Here is a 20,771-nt window from a genome sequence, read left to right on the forward strand (position 1 = left end):
GTGTTGCATAGCTTCCACTATATTAAAGGTAACTGTTTCATCATGTAACCTCACCTTTAGATGACCATCATCAACATCAATTATCACCCTACCAGTTTTCATAAAAGGTCTACCAAGTATAAGTGGGACTTCAGTATCCTCCTCCATATCTAGAATAACAAAATCCACTGTAAAAGTGAATTTGTCAACCTTCACTAAAACATCTTCAATAACTCCATATGGGTACTTGACAGACCTGTCTGCTAGTTGGAGTGTCATCCTTGTTGGTTTTAATTCCATGTCCCCTATTTTCTTTAACATGGACAATAACATCAAATAGATACTTGCACATAAGTCTATCAATGCTTTTCCAATGGGGAGTTTTCCAATTGTGCAAGGAATAGTAAAACTACCAGGATCTTTAAATTTTGGTGGTAGAAGTTTTTGGATGAGGGCACTACAATTCCCTTGCACCTTAATTGTTTCTTCCTCAATATACTTTCTCTTCTTTGTCAACAAATCTTTCATAAATCTAACATAAGAGGGCATTTGTTGAAGTGCTTCTGAAAAGGAAATTGTGATTTCCAGCTTTTTAAAGAGAGCCATAAATCTAGAAAATTGACTTTCCTTTTCCTTTCTAGAATAAGTCTTTGGATACGGTAAAGGATTCAAAACTTGCTTTCCTTTATGACTCTCTTCCACTTCCTTCTTTTTATCTTCTTCTTCCTCAACTTTCTCTTCTTTCTCTTCCTACTCTTCACTTGATTTTTATCTAGCATAAGCTTTGTGTGAGATTTTAAACCTCCTAAGAAAAGGTTTAATTGAGTGAGAACGTCAAACCCATGAATTGGAGTTTTTCTCAACAACCCCTTGAACCTATCCCATGTTTGACTCAACGACTCTTCAGGCTCTTGTTGAAAGGAGGATATTTCCTGTTTGCCTTTATTTATCTTGGATTGGGGGAAGTATTTATGCAAAAACTTTGCCACAACGTCATCCCAAACAGTCAGACTTCCCTCAGGAAAAGAATTTAGCCAAAGCTTGGCATTTCCCGCCAATGAGAAGGGAAAGAGACTCAGTTTGATTTCTTCATCTGGCACATGTAAAATTTTTACAGTGTTACACATCTCATTAAAAGTTGTCAGATGATTGTAGGGATTTTCGTGTGACAGTCCTGTAAACTGATTACTTTGAACAAGGTGAATCAGTGCTGGCTTCATTTCCATATTAGCCGTATTCACCACAGGTCGGGCTATACTGTTGAAAGAGGAAGGTACAGACACAAGCATAATCTTCCAACGTACTCCTAACTCTTGGTTGTTCATCATCATGATTTCCCTCCATGTCCTTATCCTCTTGATCAGATGAAGAAAAAGTGTTGGAAGTAGCAGACAAGCTAGCTTCTCTAGCTTCTTTTCTTTTATTTTCTCTCCTACGTCTACTGTTATTCCTACGGTCTGTTCTCTCAATCTCAGAATCAAACAATAAATTCTCATATTTTGTTCTACTTCTCATGCAGAACAACAATCTCAAGTGATCAACCCAAAGAAATAACAACAGAACAAAACACAACGTATATATACAGATATACAAAAATAAAAAACAATGGATTTACAGATAATGGAACAGAATTGAAATTGATAAACAATGAATAATTGAAATAACAATAACAATCAAATTCCCCGGCAACGACGCCAAAAACTTGATAACTTTTTGGCAAGTATACCAAATCGTTCAAGTAATACAGTGAATTAAGTTAAGAGTATCGTTCTCCCAAGGGAATTTGAGTCACGTTATTCAATTAAAATTATTTATCAAAATCAATTACTAATGATAACATTTGTGATTTCAATTTGAAAATTAACATGAAATTAACAACATAAAAAATTTAAGATTGAAAAATACGATAAAAGATCACTGGAATTGGTCTTTGACTAACATTATAGTAAAATCCTGAACAACATACATTATCTATTCAAGCATTCACATAAGAGTATCTTGGTTTAATTCCTTAAAACAAGTTCTAAAATTATCTATTAAATTATTAATTCCTTAATTAATTCAATAGATAATTTTGCATTAAATTCAGATGTTAAGAATGACCAAAAACACAAAAGCTATTTCTAGCGTAGTCACTTTTATTTTTTTTCTTACGTTTCTGTTCTAAAAATACTTCCAAGTACAAAAGAACTTTTAAAGAGAATTATACTTCCATATAATCAAAAGCAAGTTAAGAAAAGAACAAGAACAGAAACATATATTGCACAGGAAATTTACATTAATGTATCGTCATACAACCAATTCCAATGAACAGAATGATTAGCCTATCTTAGACATCTCAAACGTACACTTTTCAGCAATTCCTTACAAAAAGTGAAGTCTTGATGTCTTGAAAGGTTTCCTGAGTGTCTCCAGTATTTTTCTCGCTTTTTCGTGTCAGAAGATAGTTTCTGCCTTTCTGTCACGTCTTTTTAAGCCACTTAACTTAATTAATTCGCTCAGCGCACATGTGTGTGTGCGCCGTGCGAATTTTCTTTAACTGCTGCACTTCAACTGATGTTATTCGCTCAGCGCACAGGTACTGGTGTGCTATGCGAATTTACTTTTTTTAGCTGTGCGAATTTTGGCTTGCGTTATGCGAGAATTGGCTGACAGACTCCAAACTATACACCCTTTCTTGTACAATTATTTACATAACAATCTACTTCCTATTACAACTTTTCACTGAGTAATAACATGAATAATTATAAGATTGAGATCATTTATAAGTGTAAAAACAACTCTTTTTCACACTTATCATGGAGGTGGACATAGATGGTGGATTGGAGGTGGAAACTAATGGTAGAGTGGAGGTGGACAAAGATGGTGGACTGGAGGTGGAAACTAATGGTAGAAACTGAGCCAGTTTTCTTTCATGTGTTTTTCGTTGAATTTCATTTGGGACCAAAGTACACAGTTTTAAATTGAAAAGGGGACACGTTGCACATTTTTTTACCAAAGGGAAAACTAAATTTAACATTACATATAAACACTTGAATGTAAACATTTAGCTTCACCTTCACATTACGTGAACACCTACACCTAAACGTAAACATTGAGCTTCACCTTCACATTACATGAATATAAACATTGACTTAGACCTTAATGTAAACATTGACCCACCTACGAACATAAACCTAAACAGACCCACATTGTCACAATGTTCACTGCAATAACAACACACACAACTCCAACTAACAATTTTATCCTTTCTCTGACAATTTCACCATCTCTTTCGTCAATCTTTTCTTCATTACACCACTTGAAAAAGTTACAGTACATCTCTCTTGAAGATCCACCCTATTATTCACCAAATAAGCCACCAAAATTGATTCAAACTCAGCAATCTATGAACAAATAAATTCCAAATTAAGTGAGAAGGGTATTCATAAAACTTTGTAATGACGACATCCCAAAATTGTCTGCCAACATTCTGTGGAGTTTTGGCCACTTTGCTTACAACAAAATTGTCACATTTGCAACGAGGGATTATCCCACCTCCCCTTCAACCACCATCGTGTGAGGAATGCGAAATTCTTTCCGGCCATGTATTGGAACAAAAAGAACAACCTTCGGAAGAAGCTATTTCTATCTACCCACAACTACTTTGCTCAAAAAAGAGAAGAAGTTGCACGAACCCTCACCAACCCTAACCCTTTTCTTTTACCCAATAACTTAAACTTTAAACATTTCCACCAAGTCAATTCACTTCACATTGCCACGCAATCAATAAGTGCCTAGGTCATCTAATTTTAGCCACGGTGGCACGCCGTAAGCTAAAAAGACTACGCCGTAAGCTAAAAAGATCATTTTAAACATTTTTTAACGAAAAATAGGACCTAAGTGATCTTTTAAAAAACGTAGGACGACTTTGAAAAAAACTCCACGAACAGAGATCAAATGTATTAAACCCATAATATAATATTGAATACTTCCGGAAAAAAGGAGGAAGAAAACAGGTAGAATACTTCCTTTTAAGGTAGAATGGTGGAACGTGTGCTGACTTAACATGTTGGAGCGTTACCAAGTCAACGAATGAAAATCAAATAAAAGAAGAGCTTGATCGGGATTGTTCCTTGCTTGCATTGGCAGTGGCGAGATGAGTTACTCCACGAAAAAGCACGACGTGTTCGTGAGCTTCAGAGGGGAGGACACACGAACCAACTTCACTAGCCATCTTTACAAAGCTCTCGAAGATAAATCAATCGGAGCTTACATAGATCGCCAGCTAGACAGAGGAGAAAGTGTCTGGCCGGCACTTGCCAAAGCAATTCGGGACTCACATGTCTCAATTGTTGTTTTCTCTGAAAACTATGCTTGTTCCAAATGGTGTCTGGAAGAGCTGGTGAAAATTCTTGAATGCAGAAAAGAACTGGGTTTGGTAGTTATACCTGTCTTTTACAACATAGATCCATCAGACATAAGGAATCAGAAGGGTACTTACGAGAAGGCATTGGCAGAACTGTTGGAATCCGATGAAGAGAAAGGGCCAAAGTGGAAAGCTTCTCTCACTGAAGCAGCCAATATATCTGGATGGGACTCTAGGACACATAGGTAAGCAATTAGCTTTCTCTATGGTTTCACCTCTTCCACTTCTTTCTCAAGTTCATACGCTATAATGTCTTGTTTTTCTCTTCCACTTTTCCAATTTTTGTTATTCCCAAGTTTGTACTTGAACAGAACTTTTGAAGATGTTTCATGTTTTTTTTTTTTGTAGAGTTTTAATATATAGTTACTTAAAAGTTACACTGACTAGTTGTAATCTTTGATTGATTGACAGGGTACATTTTTTTAGTAAATTATACGTTTTTTTTTTCTATCCTTTTCTTGAATTTCATTGAACACCCCTTTTTCCTCTTGAGAATCTACTCTAAATTCTTTAATTGTTTTCACAACCTTAATCTGTTATACATTATACCATCTTCTTTGAAGAGTCTGGAAAATATTATAATGTCTACCTTGCACGAGTGATTGCTGTAAACTTTCAGTGTTTTACATATTCACTTTCACTCGTTAGATTCAAAACATGTCGTTAATATTCCCCTTTAGTGATTTGTTTCATATCTTTGTTAGGGACGAAGCTCATGTCATTGAGAATGTTGTCAATGATGTATTGCAAAAGCTTCATCTGCGATGCCCTACTGAATTAAAGGGCCCTGTTGAAAATGAAGAAAATTGCAGAAATGTAGAATTATTACTAAAATCATGTAGGGTCATTGGAATTTGGGGTATGGGTGGAATTGGCAAGTCCACCATTGCTAAAATCTTGTTTGCTAAACACTTTCCCCAATATGACCATGTCTGCTTTGTGACCAATGCAAAAGAATATTCGCTAGACAAGCTTTTCTCTACCATATTGAAGGAGGAGGTTTCCGCAAAAAATGTCGTAGGGTCATCGTTTCATATGAGGAGACTCAGAAGTAAAAAGGTTTTCATTGTACTTGATGATGTTGACATGGATAGTTTTGAGCCATTGGAGTATTTATGTGGGGTGTATGAAGGCCAGCATAGTGATAGTAAACTCGTTATAACAACAAGAGATAGGCAATTGCTTGTTGGAAGGGTTGATGCGATATACGAGGTTCAGAAATGGAAGAAAACAGAATCTCTGAAGCTTTTTTGCTCAGAATCCTTTAAGAAAAGTTATCCCGAAGGAGGTTATGAGAGTCTCTCAGAAAGTGCAGTTGAATATGCTGGTGGCGTTCCATTTGCCCTTAAAGTTTTGGGTTCATATCTTCGTTCAAAAGGTATCAGTTTTTGGGAAAGTACTATAAGAAAACTCAGCTTGTATCCTAACGAGAGAATTCAGAAAGTGTTGGAAATGAGCTACACTGGATTGCATGATCTAGAAAAAAATATTTTTCTAGACATTGTATTTTTCTTTAGAGAAAAACAGGAAGATCATGCCACACGGATACTAGATGCCTGTGGTTTTGAAGCAACTAGTGGAATAGAAGTTCTCGCAGACAAATCTTTGTTAACAATTTCATACACAAATATAATACAAATGCACGACTTGCTGCAACAAATGGGTTTGGAGATTGTACGTCAAGAATGTAGAGCAGATCCTGGCAGACGTAGTCGCTTGAAGGATAATGAAGCTCGTGAAGTGATTGAAGAAAACAAGGTAAATCAATAATCTGCTGACTTTTTATAAGACAGAAAGTTGCAGATAATTTGATACACTTTACTTCTTTGGTGTTTGTCAGGGAACTGAAGCAATTCAAGGAATAGAACTGGATTTGTCTCAAGTTAAAAATTTACGTTTGCGTTCTGACACATTGACGAAGATGAAAGCCTTAAGATTTCTGAGATTCTATAACTCCTCTGGTCAGAGTTCTTGGAATACATACCTCGACCTTCCTGCAACTCTTGAGCCGTTTTCTGATAAACTAAGGTACACTGAGTGGATTGGATACCCTTTTGAGTGTCTTCCATCACCTTTTTGTGCAAAGTTTCTTGTTGAGATTCACATGCAACATGGCAAAGTTAAACAACTTTGGCAGGGAATCCAGGTAACTAAAGAATGATATGTATGTACACATTTTTAAATTTTTTTGAGGATTTTCCTTTGTGATGCCACCACCTTTTGAATGTTCACAGGAACTAGATAACTTAGAGGGAATTGACCTAAGTGGATGCAAACAGTTTGAAGAGCTTCCAGATTTGTCTAAGGCGCCAAGACTTAAATGGGTGAATCTCTCATGTTGTGAAAGTTTGCGGTATCTTCACCCGTCTGTTTTATCCTCGGCCACGCTTGTTACTTTGATACTGAATGGGTGTACAAAACTCGAGAGTGTTAAAGGTGAAAAGCGTTTAAAATCTCTAGAGAAGATCAGTGTCAATGGCTGCTTAAGTCTGGAGGAATTTGCAGTGTCATTAGATTTAATTAAAATATTGAATGTGAGCAATGCACCAGTAAGGCGAATGGGAAAACTCAAGAGCCTCAATTTAGAGGAGTTTCCAAGATCCCTTCGTCGTTGGTTGGAACTTGTCAAGACTACGGTGAGCCACCACCTCAAACATTCGTACGTGCTAAAGTTAGATCAATACGATGGGACAACGTTGCCTGAATTCATTAAGAATTCCGAAAACTTGAGAATTTTGTCCGTGGAGAATTGTGACTTGTTGATGCATCTTCAAAAGCTTCCATCCAGCATCGGTTACTTAGGTGTCATTAACTGCACTTCACTGGTGTCAGTGTCAGACTTAGTCAATTTGGCAAATGTGATGCGGGGAAGTACCAGATTCATTACATTCAAGAACTGCTTGAAATTGGATGAACATTCATGCAGACTTATAATGAAGAGCGTAAAGTTAATAATGGTGTGTTCTGCATTTGACAACCTGGTGAGAAAATCCTGTGACGTCCGCGACTACAGTTATAACAGTGTTGAGCTTTGTTTGCCAGGAAGAAAGGTCCCACAAGAGATTAAATATCGGAGCACCGAGTCCTTCATTACCATTGACCTTCCCAAACTTTCCAACTTGAGGGGCTTCATTTACTCTGTTGTTCTTTCTCCATCTGGTGAAATGAAGAAGCATGACACCAAGATTATATGTAAACGCCACTTGAGACAAAATACGAGGGAATCATGGGTATATAGTGATATCGAGGGCTTGAACACCGATCATGTTTATATATGGTATGATCCATTCCACAGTGATGGCATTCTCAAATATAATGAGCCAAGTGTTTCTTTTGAGTTCTGTGTTAGAAATGATAAGGGGGAAGTTGATGGCTCTATGTTTATTAAAGAGTGTGGTGTTGGCCTTATAAGTGTTTCAGAACTGCCGAGTGTTTTAGAAGAGTTGGACTGGCACTCGGATAAGAAGAAGGACTTAGTGAATAGAGTGGAGTTGATTACAGGACAAAGGATAACCTTAACATCAATTGAACAATCCGATGAGAGGAAAAACCATTTTTCTGCTTTGGAAGAGATTATCAATTCTACTCACAAGGAAGCCAAAACTGATTCTGGCACAGATTATGGGCAGAATACTACAAAATCTACTGATGCGGTTAGTCAAGAATTCTTATATGTCGACAAGATTTCACAAACTTTGCCCTCCATTTACTAGAAATGTCAAAAGATACAAAATCTAAACTTACATTTTATGATTATTTTGATTTTCTATTATGTCAATAGTAAATTATTAGTTTGTGCAGGTCAAATATGAAGGAAATAGAGAAACGTCAATCAAACAAGATGCAACATTGCCTGAAACTGTTGAATCGGAGTTAGACAAAGAACATGAATCTAAAGAAAAGTCAAGTGAGTAGTTCTATGCAAGCATACCAATTGTTAAACCATACAACTAATTTATGCCATGTCCATTCACACATCTACATGACAAATATTTATATTTTGAGTTTAGTTTTTTCTGTTGAAATTCAAGTGTGAATCTAATTTTTATATTAAGTAAAAAGGAAATATTGAATACATGCAAGAAAGAATATTTATAAATCTAAAACATTGTTTTGGGTTGAAAGGAGCGTCAATCCATCTGATTTCAAAGACAATTCAAGTATGAAGTTATCTCAAACTACTTGTCTTCAAATGCAGAGTCAGACTCAGAGATTGTTAAACCAGTTTCAGCTGAAAATGGTAAATCTACTCACAAGGAAACCAAAACTAATTCTGGAACAAGTGTGGTAAGTCAAGAGTTTTATATTTCATTAACAAAGTTGTCCCTCCATCTTACTAGAACTGTAAAAAATATAAAATAGGAAATTACATTTTATAATTATTAGGGTTAAAGATGTTTTTTGTCTCTTAACTTTAAGTGAAGATTGAAATTAATCCCTCTTCAAAACTTTAACCCAATTTAGTCTCCCAATTTTATAAATGCGTGAATTTAGTCCTTTTAAGTAAATTTTGTTAGGTTTATTTGCATTGTTAAGTTTCAAACGCGTTTCATGATAACATTTAAATTCCTTACCCTATTTGACATATTTCCGCTTCAATGCTAGCTGAGAAATACATTTGAGACGTAACATAAACTTAAACAAAATTTAGTTAAAAAGACTAAATCCACCTAATTCTAAAGATGAGGACTAAATTGGTCCAAAGTTTTATAGAAAAACTAATTCTAATTTTTACTATTAAGGAACCAAAAACATATTTAACATTTATTATTATTATTTAGTTTAATTTTCAAATTTTCAAACTTTCAATACATTATATTGTGCAGGTCAAATACAAAGGTAATAAAGAAGTGCCAAAATCAGATGCAACATTGCATGAGACCATGGAGTCACATTCAGACAATGAAAATCAGTTTAGAGAAAAGTCAGGTAACTCATTATAACCGTGGTTGAAGTATCACATTAGCTACTGATATGACCAAATTACGAATCTGGTGAGGAATCTTTTGTATTTATTTTCTATATGATAATTCAAAAGTTCTGAGTCACCTATGTGCATCTATCTTTTGGGTTTAGGTTTTTGGTAGATAGAATGTTATTCTAAGGGCTGCGTATACTCAGGCCATTTTAGTCCATGGTCTTACGGCACACTTTTTTTTTTCAAATATTTCTGTGTAGTGTATAATATTTTTTATATAGTTTATAATATATATGACTGCATATTTCTTATTATAATGAAAAACTAATTATGATTAATTGTTGTTTGACGTGTAATTAAACAAATTTAATAAATATTAGATACTCTTATGGAGCATTACTAATTTCTAGTTTTATGTGTATATATTTATGTTGTCTATGAAACAATTGCAAATTTTGTATGCTTATGAATGAAAATTTTGTTATTAAATCATTATTGTCCCTCACTTTTCGGTTTCTCTTCACTTTTGTTTTACTCTCCTAGTCCCTCAAAAGCCATTTATGTTCCAGATACCATATTAAAGCATTAATAGTGGAGGGGATAAAGTAAGAATAAATACCGAATAAAATATGTGATGGAATGGAACAAGGGGGAAATTGGACAAGAAGTCTAAATCCATCACTAGAGGAGAATAATTAATCATAAAGATTACTAAAAGGTTTTTCATGCAAAGCATATGTATCTATCTTTTTGGGTTTTCTTTCTTGCTGATTCCTTTTTTTCTCCTGCTCATAATTTTCTTCTATGTTTAGTCACACAATCAGAGGTAGTAGAGATGATTGAGCTAGAGAACACTGAATCTACTTGCAAGGAAACCCTGAGCATTGCTGGAAGAGGTCCCAAAGAAAAATCTAGAGAGTCTACAAAAATTGTAAGTATCTTTTATTTTGAATTTTTTTATCATATTTGAAAGTGTTTAAAAACATACAAAAACGTAACAGCAGAGTTTTCATCATAAAGAAAAAATTTAGGTGTATGAAATGTCCAAGATTAACAACCTAAAACAACACTGAGAATAATAGAACCAATTAGTGGAGAATTTGTGGCTAATCCTACCTAACTAAAGTTGATCTCAATAAAACTTTCGAAAGCGAAAGGACATAGCACTTATCGATAATAGAAGCATGTTCTGGTGCATAGATCCAAAGAGGGTCCATCAAGGCTTGGTTTTTATGCTGTTTCACAGATTCCCTATGAAACCAATGCAAAGATTTGTATATACTTGCATCAAATAATTTCCGCCTGCAACAACCAACCTTGTTTTCTCCACAAAATTCAATTCATTTCTCCCTGTTTAGCACTTGATGGGTCCTTTCGAAGTGTTCTTTAATAACTAAGAGGCTGAAATCTCTTGTGAAGCATTATATGCTTTTCCATTTTACCTATACATAGATCTCTAATAAATTTCAGGTAATAATAAAGAGTATGCCTAAAACAATACATCAGAGAGTGTATAACTAGTATTTATCATTGAAGTATTTGACTTTGTGAAACTTGGACTTCCCCATTTCACAGGTGGCCGATGAACATTTACAGAGCACATCTCTTCAAGCCTCTTCCCAGGGGGGCTCTGAGCACTTGCATGATAGGTTAGAAGAATCGAATAAGCAAGTTGTACAAACTTATGATACAGAGAAATTTGTTACTAAATACTCGTACTTTGACCTTGAGAGTTGCCTCCAACAGTTGCATGAAAATCCATTTGCAATCCTTGACTTACTCTCTAATGAGCTATCCCCTCCTCTGAAACAATCAGAAACTTGTGTTCAAAAGGTAGCTCAAGCAAATGATGCTACAACCGTCCTCGATGAATTCCGAACCTTAGTGTTCTCAACTTCATTGCTAGACAAACTTCCAGACCAATCCTATCGGCAACAAATTGAAGAATCACTACGAAAACTTCACGCTTATCGTAGAGAAATTACGAAAGAGCAAGAAGGTGTAGACAAATTTATCGAGCTATACGATAAAGCTGCCAACATTTCTCAAGAAAAGATGCTAACCGAGGATAAACAAATAAAACTGGCATCTAAGAAGAGAGACTTGTATAACAAACTTCAAGATTCTAAACTGAAAGTTCAACAGTTTGACACTGCCATCTCAACTAGTAAGTCTGAGATTGAAAACCTCCAAAAGAGACAGAGAGAAATCCAGGGAGCTATAAATAAGCTTCAACAAGAAAATGAAGCCTTGGAAAAGGAGAGGTCAGCACAAGAGGTTTTATACTCAGAAAAACAAACCAAGAAGGACGAAACACTTGAATTGGTGAAGTATATGTCGACTTCTGTTGTTTACACAATCAAACAATTAGAAGAACTTGAAGAGAAAAGATTGAGTTTGGCTTTAGCTTACGAAGACCTCAAAGAGCCATATGGAATAATGAAGACAAAGCCCCCATTTTAGATTTTTTCCTGAGGTTTTTCTTTTGATGTAATTTTTATTTGAATCATTCCACAGGTAAGTTCCTGGCTGTAAATAAGTGGGTTGGGTTGAAGAGGATAGATATTTGTTGAAAGTGAAATTTGTATGGATGATGTAAGAGATTTTAATTAGTATTTAATTTCAGGTTTTATGTATTTTGTACGGATTGATTCAAAATATTATAGCTGTTGATAAGTCACAAGGTTTAACTTTCAAGTGTATATAAATAATCTTTTTTCTTTTCCGACTAGAGGTCCTGACACCTTTTTTACACTAGCTAATGTTGAAACTTCTTTTAAGCATTTTTTTCAACGGTTTTTCTTTGATAATTCGTGTTCACAGTTATATGATTATACACACATGCAACCGGAGTTGTGATATATAATAATGAAAAATCATTTAAAAAAACTGAAAAGTCCATTAAAAAAATTGTCAAACGAAAATAAATTCCGGAAGTTTAGCTGGTTCAGGAATATTCAATTCAACAAGTTCGTCATGTACTAAAGTAAGACTAACACTTCCTGGTATATATGTGTGTCTATATATATATATATATATTTCCAAGAATTGCTTTTAGATTATTATCCATAAGTATTGCTTCTATTAATTTAGTTCTTTTCTCTGTGTAGAAATTTTAGCTAAATATGCGATTGATTAAGCTTCTTGTCTTGTCAGGGGACTGACTGTTGCAGCTTAAGGAATAACATTACATTTGTCTCACAGACTAGACATGCAATTGAGTGCTCATACATTTAATATAATGTCTAAAAGTTTCATAGATTATATTATTTCCCATTGGATTTGTAAGAGGATCTAGACACATCTAATATTGAATAATCATTCAGTTTATTTGCACTCCATTTTCATAATTGATATAGGCGATGAGTTCTTCCTGCAGCTCGACCAATATTCAGCAACCAAATTAGAGAACCAAGAGTTGGTGCCCATAAGTTTTGAAGGCTCGTCATATTCCACTAGTTTCCCTACAGTAACCATCAAACTAAAATGAGAGAGCAGAAAGGACTAGATAAAATTGTGATATATCTGAAAATTTGAAAAGGAAAAGAAATTAACTTGTATACCATAAGACAGGACCATGACCATGTCACTATCTATTACAGTTGGAACTCTGTGAGCCACAGTTATGACTGTGCATTCTGTAAATTCTTGTCTTATCACTTGTTGTAGAATGGCATCTGTTGCAGAGTCAATAGACGCAGTAGCTTCATCTAGGACAAGTATTCTGTTCCTCTTAAGTAGTACTCTACCAAGGCAAAACAGTTGGCGCTGTCCCAAGCTCCAATTTCCACCTTCGTCACTCACTGCAAAACTTGTCAAAATTAAACTTCTATGGTTTATTGGTTTGAAAATGTTAGTGTTATAAGCATACTGCCTAGTTTCAGTCACTTTGTACTTTACTCAATGTAGAAAGAGCAGAATAGTTGCATGCGTAAGGCTATATCAGATTGTAGGCTGCAAGTCTGTTAACTCACCAGAAGAGTCCAAGAGACCTGGTAGCTTGCCGACTGTGTCCTTTAGCTGACATTTCTCTAAAGCCTAAATAATAATATACAAATCAAATCTCATCAAACCTGCTCTAATGAAATTGCTCATGAAAGAGGTCGCAGATTTATTAGTTACAGAAGTTTCAGCTGCGAAGCTAGTCCATTCACCTTCCATATTTCATCATCTTCATAGAAGCCTAGAGGGTCCAAGTTGGTCCTAATGCTGCCCTTGAAAAGAGTTGGTTCTTGAGGGATGATGCTTAGTTTTGTTCTCAAATCCTTTAACCCCATCAAGCATATGTTGATCCCATCTATTAGAATATCACCTCTTGAAGGTTCAACTAAGCGAAACAAAGCACTGATAAGTGTAGTTTTTCCACTTCCAGTCCTCCCAACAACTCCCACTCTACTACCTTCTACAAATGTACAATTTATACCCTTGAGAACTAATTGAGAATTTGGACGATATCTAATCTGAAATCAACGTAGGAAAGACAACAATAAGATTTGTAGTTATCTGTCCAAATGTCAGAAATGAAAGGAAGAAAAAACTGCAAGCATAGGTTCAAAAGAAAAGGGACAACAATACAACTTTATCGAAATAAAATCCATTAAAATGTATTGATTTCTAGATTCCATTTCAGTACCAATTGATATTAAGTGAAATTCTCCAATAAATATATAAGTAACACTCCAAAAATTGAGGCAGGTGATGTCAAGTTTCCCAACTTCCCCCTCCACATATGTCTGTGAGAACATGCGAGCCTACCACAACGCATAATTTACCTAGATGTGCTATTAGCTATGATTCCTTGTCAGAACTTATGGCTGCTATCCTTCTTTCGTTGTATTCTCTGATAAAAATAATACATCCTCAATTACAGCCCTAAGTGACAATTTAACATTGATTACATATTTTCATTCTTTTCTTACCATTTGGGTGCTATTGGTGAGTGTGTGCTGTGAGACAGTTAGGTTTCATACCCAGAAACCTAACAACTACACTTACCTCTAGGGCTCGAAGATCGATCCTACCCTTGGAAGGCCATGAAGATGAAGGTCTGTTATCCTCCACAATGGCAGGAGGCTCTGATGGAATGTGAATGAATTGCTTGATTCTTTCAGCAGAGATGATATGGTCTGACAACATGCTATACATCCTACTCCAAAATACTTGGGATTCTTTCAATGTCAACGCATAAGAAAGAGACAATCCCACAAGACCTGACACAACAGGAGAATTGTCAAGAATTAATGATTTGTTAACGACCTAAAGAAACCTTATCATGGTAAATGATATTAGTACTATGTATCATTACCCGATGATACAGATCCCCTGGGAAGTAGAATAAGTAATGCAGCTGCTGTGAATACTGTCAAGTTTTGAAGTATTTCAATCCTTAAAATTGACCATTCCGTGGCCACATTGATGTGAAAGAACACTGCTGCATCCATGTCCACAAGCTTTAGGTAGTTGTTGAAAAATCTGTTCACCATGTTCAATGCTCTTATAGTAACCACTCCAAGTGATGTCTCGGCAGCAAAATTCATGACAGGAGCTTTTGTGGTTCCATTGATCCTCATCAATTCCCTTGAAGAGGCTTGATAATATCCCTTTCAAAGTTAAATAAAAAATATATATACATATATGAGGGCAAGGAAGTTGCTAGATCCATGACCTAATTAGGAATCGAGAATGGGAAGTTAATAATGTTAGTACATTTCTTACATCTATTGTGAGCATCATATTTAATACATCGACTATTAATTCAAGATTGATAAGGGGTTCAATAGGGGATTATGAGAACCCTAATAGATTAATATATAAAGAGTTCATTGATTATGGTCTCCAATATATAAAGTTCTACACAGTTTTCCTTCTCCCTGTGAAGAAGTGAAACAAGAATCCAACTGAGAAAGACAATAAAACGATAGGTCAAGATATTTTTAAATCCTTGATAATCTAGCATGATCTAGATCCTTTTCTTGTGCGTTGTTCTAGGTTGTATTTATCTAGAACTATGGTTTTCTATATAAAGATTTTAATAAGGCAATAAAATTCTACCAAATAAAAATTAGGAAGTGAAGAAACCTGAATGTATATTGATGCCACTGTAGCCGGAACAGCAACGATAAGAACTTGCCATGTGATTGATACTATTACACATATTATTACTAGAATTTCAGCTGCTATAAATGCTACCATAGTGAGAGAATAAGGAATATCAATGTCCAAAATACTTAAATCAGATGAAGCCTGATAGAGAAAAGATGACAGGGAGTTACTTATTGTAATGAACAGATTGAAATATATATGTTAATACAATTTAGAAGGAAGAAGCCTTACTCGGGTTAAAATCCTTCCTACAGGCGTTGAGTCAAAGAACAACATTGGAGCATTGAAGATAGCTGATGTGAAACTTGAGAAGAAGGCTTCAGAAGCTTTTAATCCAAGATGAGCAGCTAGGAAAGACCGTATATATATAAATATAGCACTGAGAAATGAAAATGATGCATAAACTCCTATCAAAATGCCACTGGTTACTTTTGGAATTTCAAAAGCTAGAGCAAGCCAATAGGATGAGGCAGTCTGCAAAGCCAGAAAAGCAAATTCTGCTAACATGGTTAAGCAAAACACGAATGAGCTCCTTGAAAAGGAAATATATTCCCAGAATTGTTTCCACCCAACATCACCAGTCACTGTTTCTTCTTCTTGTGTAAGTTGTGCCCCAAGTTGTCCCTTGGTAGAAATCACTTCCTCACTTTGATTTTGAGTGAGATTAAAACTTTGAGATTCTTCTGGATGTACCAGAAATTCAATACCAGAATCACTACTATTTTCATATTTTTTATCCAATCCTGTTAATGCAGCTTTATGGGCACTCACAAGCTGTTCAAAGGCAGTGCCAGCTGACTGGAGATCTTCATAACTACCTGATTGAGTAACTTTTCCATCCTCCATTACCTAGAATTTTCATTATAATATTGTTATTTACTAATGTAATATAAGGAAAAAAAAAATAGGAACCCAAATGAGATGCTTTACCAGGATCGTATCAACTTCTGTGAGAAACTCCACTTGATGAGTAACTAGAATGACAGTTTTCTCTCTTAAAGCAGTCATGACACAGTCCTGTAATTTGTAGATGCAGCAGTTACTTTGATTCACCAAAATCACGAGTAAGACAATAGTTTTACTATAATTAACAATATATAAGTGTTATTTTCATACATGGAACAAAATTGCGGCTGTTTGTGCATCAACTGCACTGAATGGGTCATCAAGGAGATAGATGTCAGCATCATTATAAACTGCTCGAGCTAGTTGAATCCTTTGCCTTTGTCCTCCACTCATGTTAATGCCTCGCTGGCCTATTTCGGTAAGATCACCATGGCTAAAATCATTAATATCCATGTCTAAGGCGCAAACTTTAGTGGCATTCTCATATCTGGTTTTGTTCATTGGCTTTCCGAAGAGTATGTTATCTCGAACGGTCCCACTTTGTATCCAAGAAGTTTGAGAAACATAGGCTATGGTTCCACCAACATTAACCTGTTTGCCATTATTGTGAAATTTTAGGGAGAAAAAAGTGTTGTATACAAAGGTTATTAATGAATTTGGCTTGACAAAAAACCGTATTTGTTTGATTAATAACTCACAGTTCCTGAGATCTTGGGAATCTCTCCAAGTACTGCATACAGAAGAGATGATTTTCCAGCACCAACTGGGCCACAAACTGCAATTTTCTGTCCCCATTTGATTTCTAGCTTCACCTCTCTTAAAGTTGGGGACACTGATTCATGATCCCAAATGAAGTTGCCTTCCTGGATTTCCACTGCGTTAACTGAACTTTGCTTTATATTTCTTCCATAACCGTTAACACTGGTTAGCTCTTCATCAAGCAAAAAGGTGTTGAGACGATCAAAGGAGACCTTAACTTGGATCATAATAGATAGAGCCTCTGGGATCATTCGAACAGGTTCTGCCATCATCCTCAATGTCGTAATAACTGTGAAAATGGTCCCAGCATTCAGTGGGGCACTTTTGAAAAGAGCACACCCGAGGAAAACAACAGTAGAAACAACGATGGGATTCATCCAATATAGAAATGACCCACTAGCTTTGATGATCTGTATCTTAGTCAACCATTTGAATTCTTTAGCACGTAGGGACAAAACTAAGTTCTTGAATTTATCTTCCCAGGATTGTAACTTGATGATTTTCATACTATTTAGAATTTCTGAAGTTGATCTGAGACGCTCATCTTGTGCCATCATGAATTGTGACTGACAACTGTGTATGATCTTTGCAAATGGTACGTTGAGAAGTCCACAGATGAGAAGAGGGACTAAACCTGGAAGAGCACCAGCACCCACAACACTAAAAAGGATAATGATGGACAAAACAAGTTGAACTGCAGAAGTCCATGCTATATGAAACCACCATGGAAATTCTCCCAATCGATATGCGTCAACTGCAATGTAATTCACAACTTCTCCAGTTGAGTGCCTTGTCCTTGCTGAGCTGGAAAGCTTTAGCAGTTTCTGGTACACTGCCACCATCAGAGCTGATCTAATTTTCATTCCTGATCTCCTTGAGCCAAAACCGCAATGTCTTTGACACAGAGACTCAACCACTTTGCTGAGAACCATAAAACCCAGTATGGAAAAACCTTGTTTGAGATCTCCCTCAGTGGTATTTGTGTAGTTTACAAAAGCATAGAGTATTAGAGGAGAAATTATCAAGCAAATACTTCTGAGTAATGCATAAAATGCTATTAATATGTTCTCCTTGGAGAAGGTTCTAGCTACAGACCAAAGAACCAAGTTTTTGTTGTTGTTATTGCTGGTCTCCCTTACAAGGGATTCCCATGCATGCATAAAAGCTTGATAGGCCAAGTTGGCTTCATCTTCAGGAAGAAGAAATGGGATATCTAGAAGAGCTAGTGGCTTTGAGTAACCCAGTCTGAGTAAAGAATTAACCCAAGAGAAAGTTAACTTACTGAGAAGGGTAGCACGCCCTAGTTGTGTTTGTGTAGTTTCAACTTTCTGAGCAATCAGAGGCTCAGATAAACTTGCAGTGTCTTCTGGCTTAGTTTGGGATGCGACAAAGTAACCGAGATTTTGGAAGGAGCAAAAGAGAAGTAAGAAATGTACAAGCCATTGTAGTATTTCAAACAGTTCAATTGTGTAGTCTTTCAACATGATTTCAATGTTGAGAGCTGAAGCAAGTACACAGGATGTTGTCCACCAGATAGAGTTTAGAATTTTGATCCATTTGTTTCTCTGAACATGCAATGAAACTGTAAAAGAAAGCCACACAAATGCTCTGAAAATGCAACCCAACCAGCTCTGCTGATTCCGCAACCTCAAGCCTTTGCTAAAATGTGCAACGCTAATGAGAGCACAACAGATGGAGACAACAAGGACAACCCAGTTTTTTCTGTTGCTACCACATGCAGAACTTCCTCGGATTAATGAAATAAGCAAAGACGTGTAGAAGACACCGATGAAAAGTAATTTTAAAATGTCTATTATGCTGGTTTGGGAGCACAAAGAAGTGAAATCAAAATCTCTCAGACAAGTCCATGAGAAATCCGCTGCATATCCATTAACAAAGAAATACTCATAAGTTCATCACTTCTACACGTAACATTTCAAATCATTGCTGGGCTAATGAGAAAGTACACCATACTCAAAATCAAAAAGCCAACTGCGTTGGACAAGGTGTGTTGGAGATCTCTTTATTGCACTATGAAATTGAGAACACATGACTCCAAATAAATTAAAGATCTTCAACTCAATACAAAGATTTACATATAAAATTATGGTAATTAATTTGCATGATCTGGATTGTAACATTAGTATATTATTTTAAAATATTGACAAGTCATTTTATTTTATTATTAACTAAAATTTTATCTTTACAAGTCTTAACATTGTGCTGCGCTTGACTAGAACGAGATGCAATTAATTTTAACAATATAGAGTGCAAAAGACGAATACACGGTTTGTTGAAGTCCTCCATTTGATCTTTTAGACTCACCTAATTATATATATATATATATATATATATATATATATATATATATATATATATATATATACTGTAACAATGTGTCATCTCTAGTTTCCAGTAAAATCTTTAAAGAAAACATATATAGTTAAATGAATGTTTATCATTTGATGACTAGCAAGACTTCAATGCAAGAACCTATAATGTAATATGATATAACTCACAACAGAAAAAAGAACTATAGTGTAGTATATACCTATGTTGATACCAAAGTAAGTCATCTTTTGAGCTTGAATGGCTTGCTCCTTTTGCAGCAGTGCAGTCTCTCTGTATGTGTAGGGAGGCTAAGTTTATAAAGAAAAACTCACTGCAAAGTTTACTCCTTGCAGAGCAGCCTCGTGTTTTCAAATATATCAATAAGTAGCTTATTCTTGTGGAATAAACTTTAATGGGTCCCACACGGGTTTAAACATTTCAAAAAGGAAGAAAAAAAGTCTTTGTATGTGTAAGGTTTTTCCACAGGCACCAGCTTTTTGCTTCTCCCAAAAACTCCGATTGCCACATGTGGTGGCCCATGTAGTTGTTGAGTACAAAGTTTCACAGATAAAATAAGAAAGTTTACAACATTTTATACTCTACTCAATCAACCGAGCAAAGCTCCTGACTGTTTTTCTTAGTTTTGAATATTCTTACTGATATTTTTGGGAGTTTAAAACAAGATGAAAATTGAGTAAAATTTCAATGTCAATAGTAAAGGTTTTCCAATTTTCTATTTACTGTAGTTTTATTCAGAACTTTGAATATTTCTTGTAACTAATTTTGAACACTTGTATAATTGATTCTTGGAACTCAATCTAAGTGAGTTCAAGTCTCACATTGGATAGAAATAAGAAATTAGAGCATTATATAAAGGGAAAAAACCCATTAATCCATTATTTTAAAGTTTTGGATAAAGAGTGGTATCAATTTTTATATTTATATAGTGAGATCGGGTTTGTATGCTATGCACAATAAGCTTCCTTATTCTTTCAGAACATGTAGAACTTTTGTTGGTTATAGTACAAGTTATGCCTATAATCTGTAGACACTGTAAAGAAAACCTTTGTATGAAACTGTCATAATGTGTTCGCATCATATGAAAGAATCCAAGAAAAATATTCGCCAGTGAAAAGAGCACTTTTAAGGCCATCAGGCTGGCTCAGATAAATATTAGCCATCAGACAAATAATCTGATGAGGCCAATACTAGGACAGACATAATAGTTGGTTACTGTTGTTGGCTGTGAACAAATTCCTAAATATCTTTATAAAGTTTCTACTGCAGCTGGAGCAGTATTCAGCTACAAACTTAGAAAACGTGAAGATTTTGCCCCCCATAAGTTTTGAAGGTTCATCAATCATCACACCCACAAGTTTATCTGCAAATTACAATCACAATATAAAATACAATCTCTATGGAATGAAT

At 35.4% G+C, this 20,771-nt stretch overlaps 2 protein-coding genes and 1 non-coding gene across 3 annotated transcripts; 2 read left to right on the top strand and 1 right to left on the bottom strand.

The window, feature by feature from the left end:
- The first annotated feature begins 816 nt into the window (after nt 1-816).
- On the top strand, nt 817-923 carry LOC124823805 (small nucleolar RNA R71). The gene has a single exon (XR_007027677.1). It is a non-coding gene; the product is annotated as a small nucleolar RNA R71 (small nucleolar RNA).
- A 3,052-nt stretch (nt 924-3,975) lies between these two features.
- LOC124823777 (putative disease resistance protein At4g11170) lies at nt 3,976-11,981 on the top strand. Its single transcript, XM_047296074.2, has 9 exons — nt 3,976-4,572; nt 5,092-6,145; nt 6,228-6,533; nt 6,622-8,040; nt 8,189-8,294; nt 8,586-8,674; nt 9,214-9,316; nt 10,118-10,236; nt 10,881-11,981. The coding sequence occupies exons 1-9, from the start codon at nt 4,118-4,120 to the stop codon at nt 11,766-11,768; spliced, it is 4,539 nt and encodes a 1,512-aa protein (XP_047152030.1). The 5' UTR covers nt 3,976-4,117; the 3' UTR covers nt 11,769-11,981.
- A 444-nt stretch (nt 11,982-12,425) lies between these two features.
- LOC124823776 (ABC transporter C family member 8-like) lies at nt 12,426-19,063 on the bottom strand. The gene is made up of 12 exons (XM_088101403.1): nt 18,980-19,063; nt 16,952-18,916; nt 16,524-16,844; nt 16,338-16,424; nt 15,639-16,256; nt 15,384-15,548; nt 14,611-14,905; nt 14,301-14,515; nt 13,460-13,765; nt 13,280-13,343; nt 12,869-13,108; nt 12,426-12,769 (listed from the first exon to the last, which is right to left on the bottom strand). The coding sequence occupies exons 1-12, from the start codon at nt 19,061-19,063 to the stop codon at nt 12,633-12,635; spliced, it is 4,497 nt and encodes a 1,498-aa protein (XP_087957529.1). The 3' UTR covers nt 12,426-12,632.
- Between the last annotated feature and the right edge of the window lie 1,708 nt (nt 19,064-20,771).

The sequence above is a fragment of the Vigna umbellata genome, chromosome 11, assembly GCF_029865625.1.
Source record: "Vigna umbellata cultivar VRB3 chromosome 11, Vumbellata_1.0, whole genome shotgun sequence".
NCBI classification, from domain to species: Eukaryota; Viridiplantae; Streptophyta; class Magnoliopsida; order Fabales; family Fabaceae; genus Vigna; species Vigna umbellata.

Coding starts and splice junctions, on each gene's coding strand:
- LOC124823777 (XM_047296074.2), top strand. CDS start 4,118: ATGAGTTACTCCACGAAAAAGCACGACGTGTTCGTGAGCTTCAGAGGG. Junction 6,534..6,621: donor AACTTTGGCAGGGAATCCAG/GTAACTAAAGAA, acceptor GAATGTTCACAG/GAACTAGATAACTTAGAGGG. Junction 8,041..8,188: donor CTACAAAATCTACTGATGCG/GTTAGTCAAGAA, acceptor TAGTTTGTGCAG/GTCAAATATGAAGGAAATAG.
- LOC124823776 (XM_088101403.1), bottom strand. CDS start 19,063: ATGTGTTCTCAATTTCATAGTGCAATAAAGAGATCTCCAACACACCTT. Junction 16,845..16,951: donor TTCCCAAGATCTCAGGAACT/GTGAGTTATTAA, acceptor AATGGCAAACAG/GTTAATGTTGGTGGAACCAT. Junction 14,516..14,610: donor CAGGGGATCTGTATCATCGG/GTAATGATACAT, acceptor CTGTTGTGTCAG/GTCTTGTGGGATTGTCTCTT.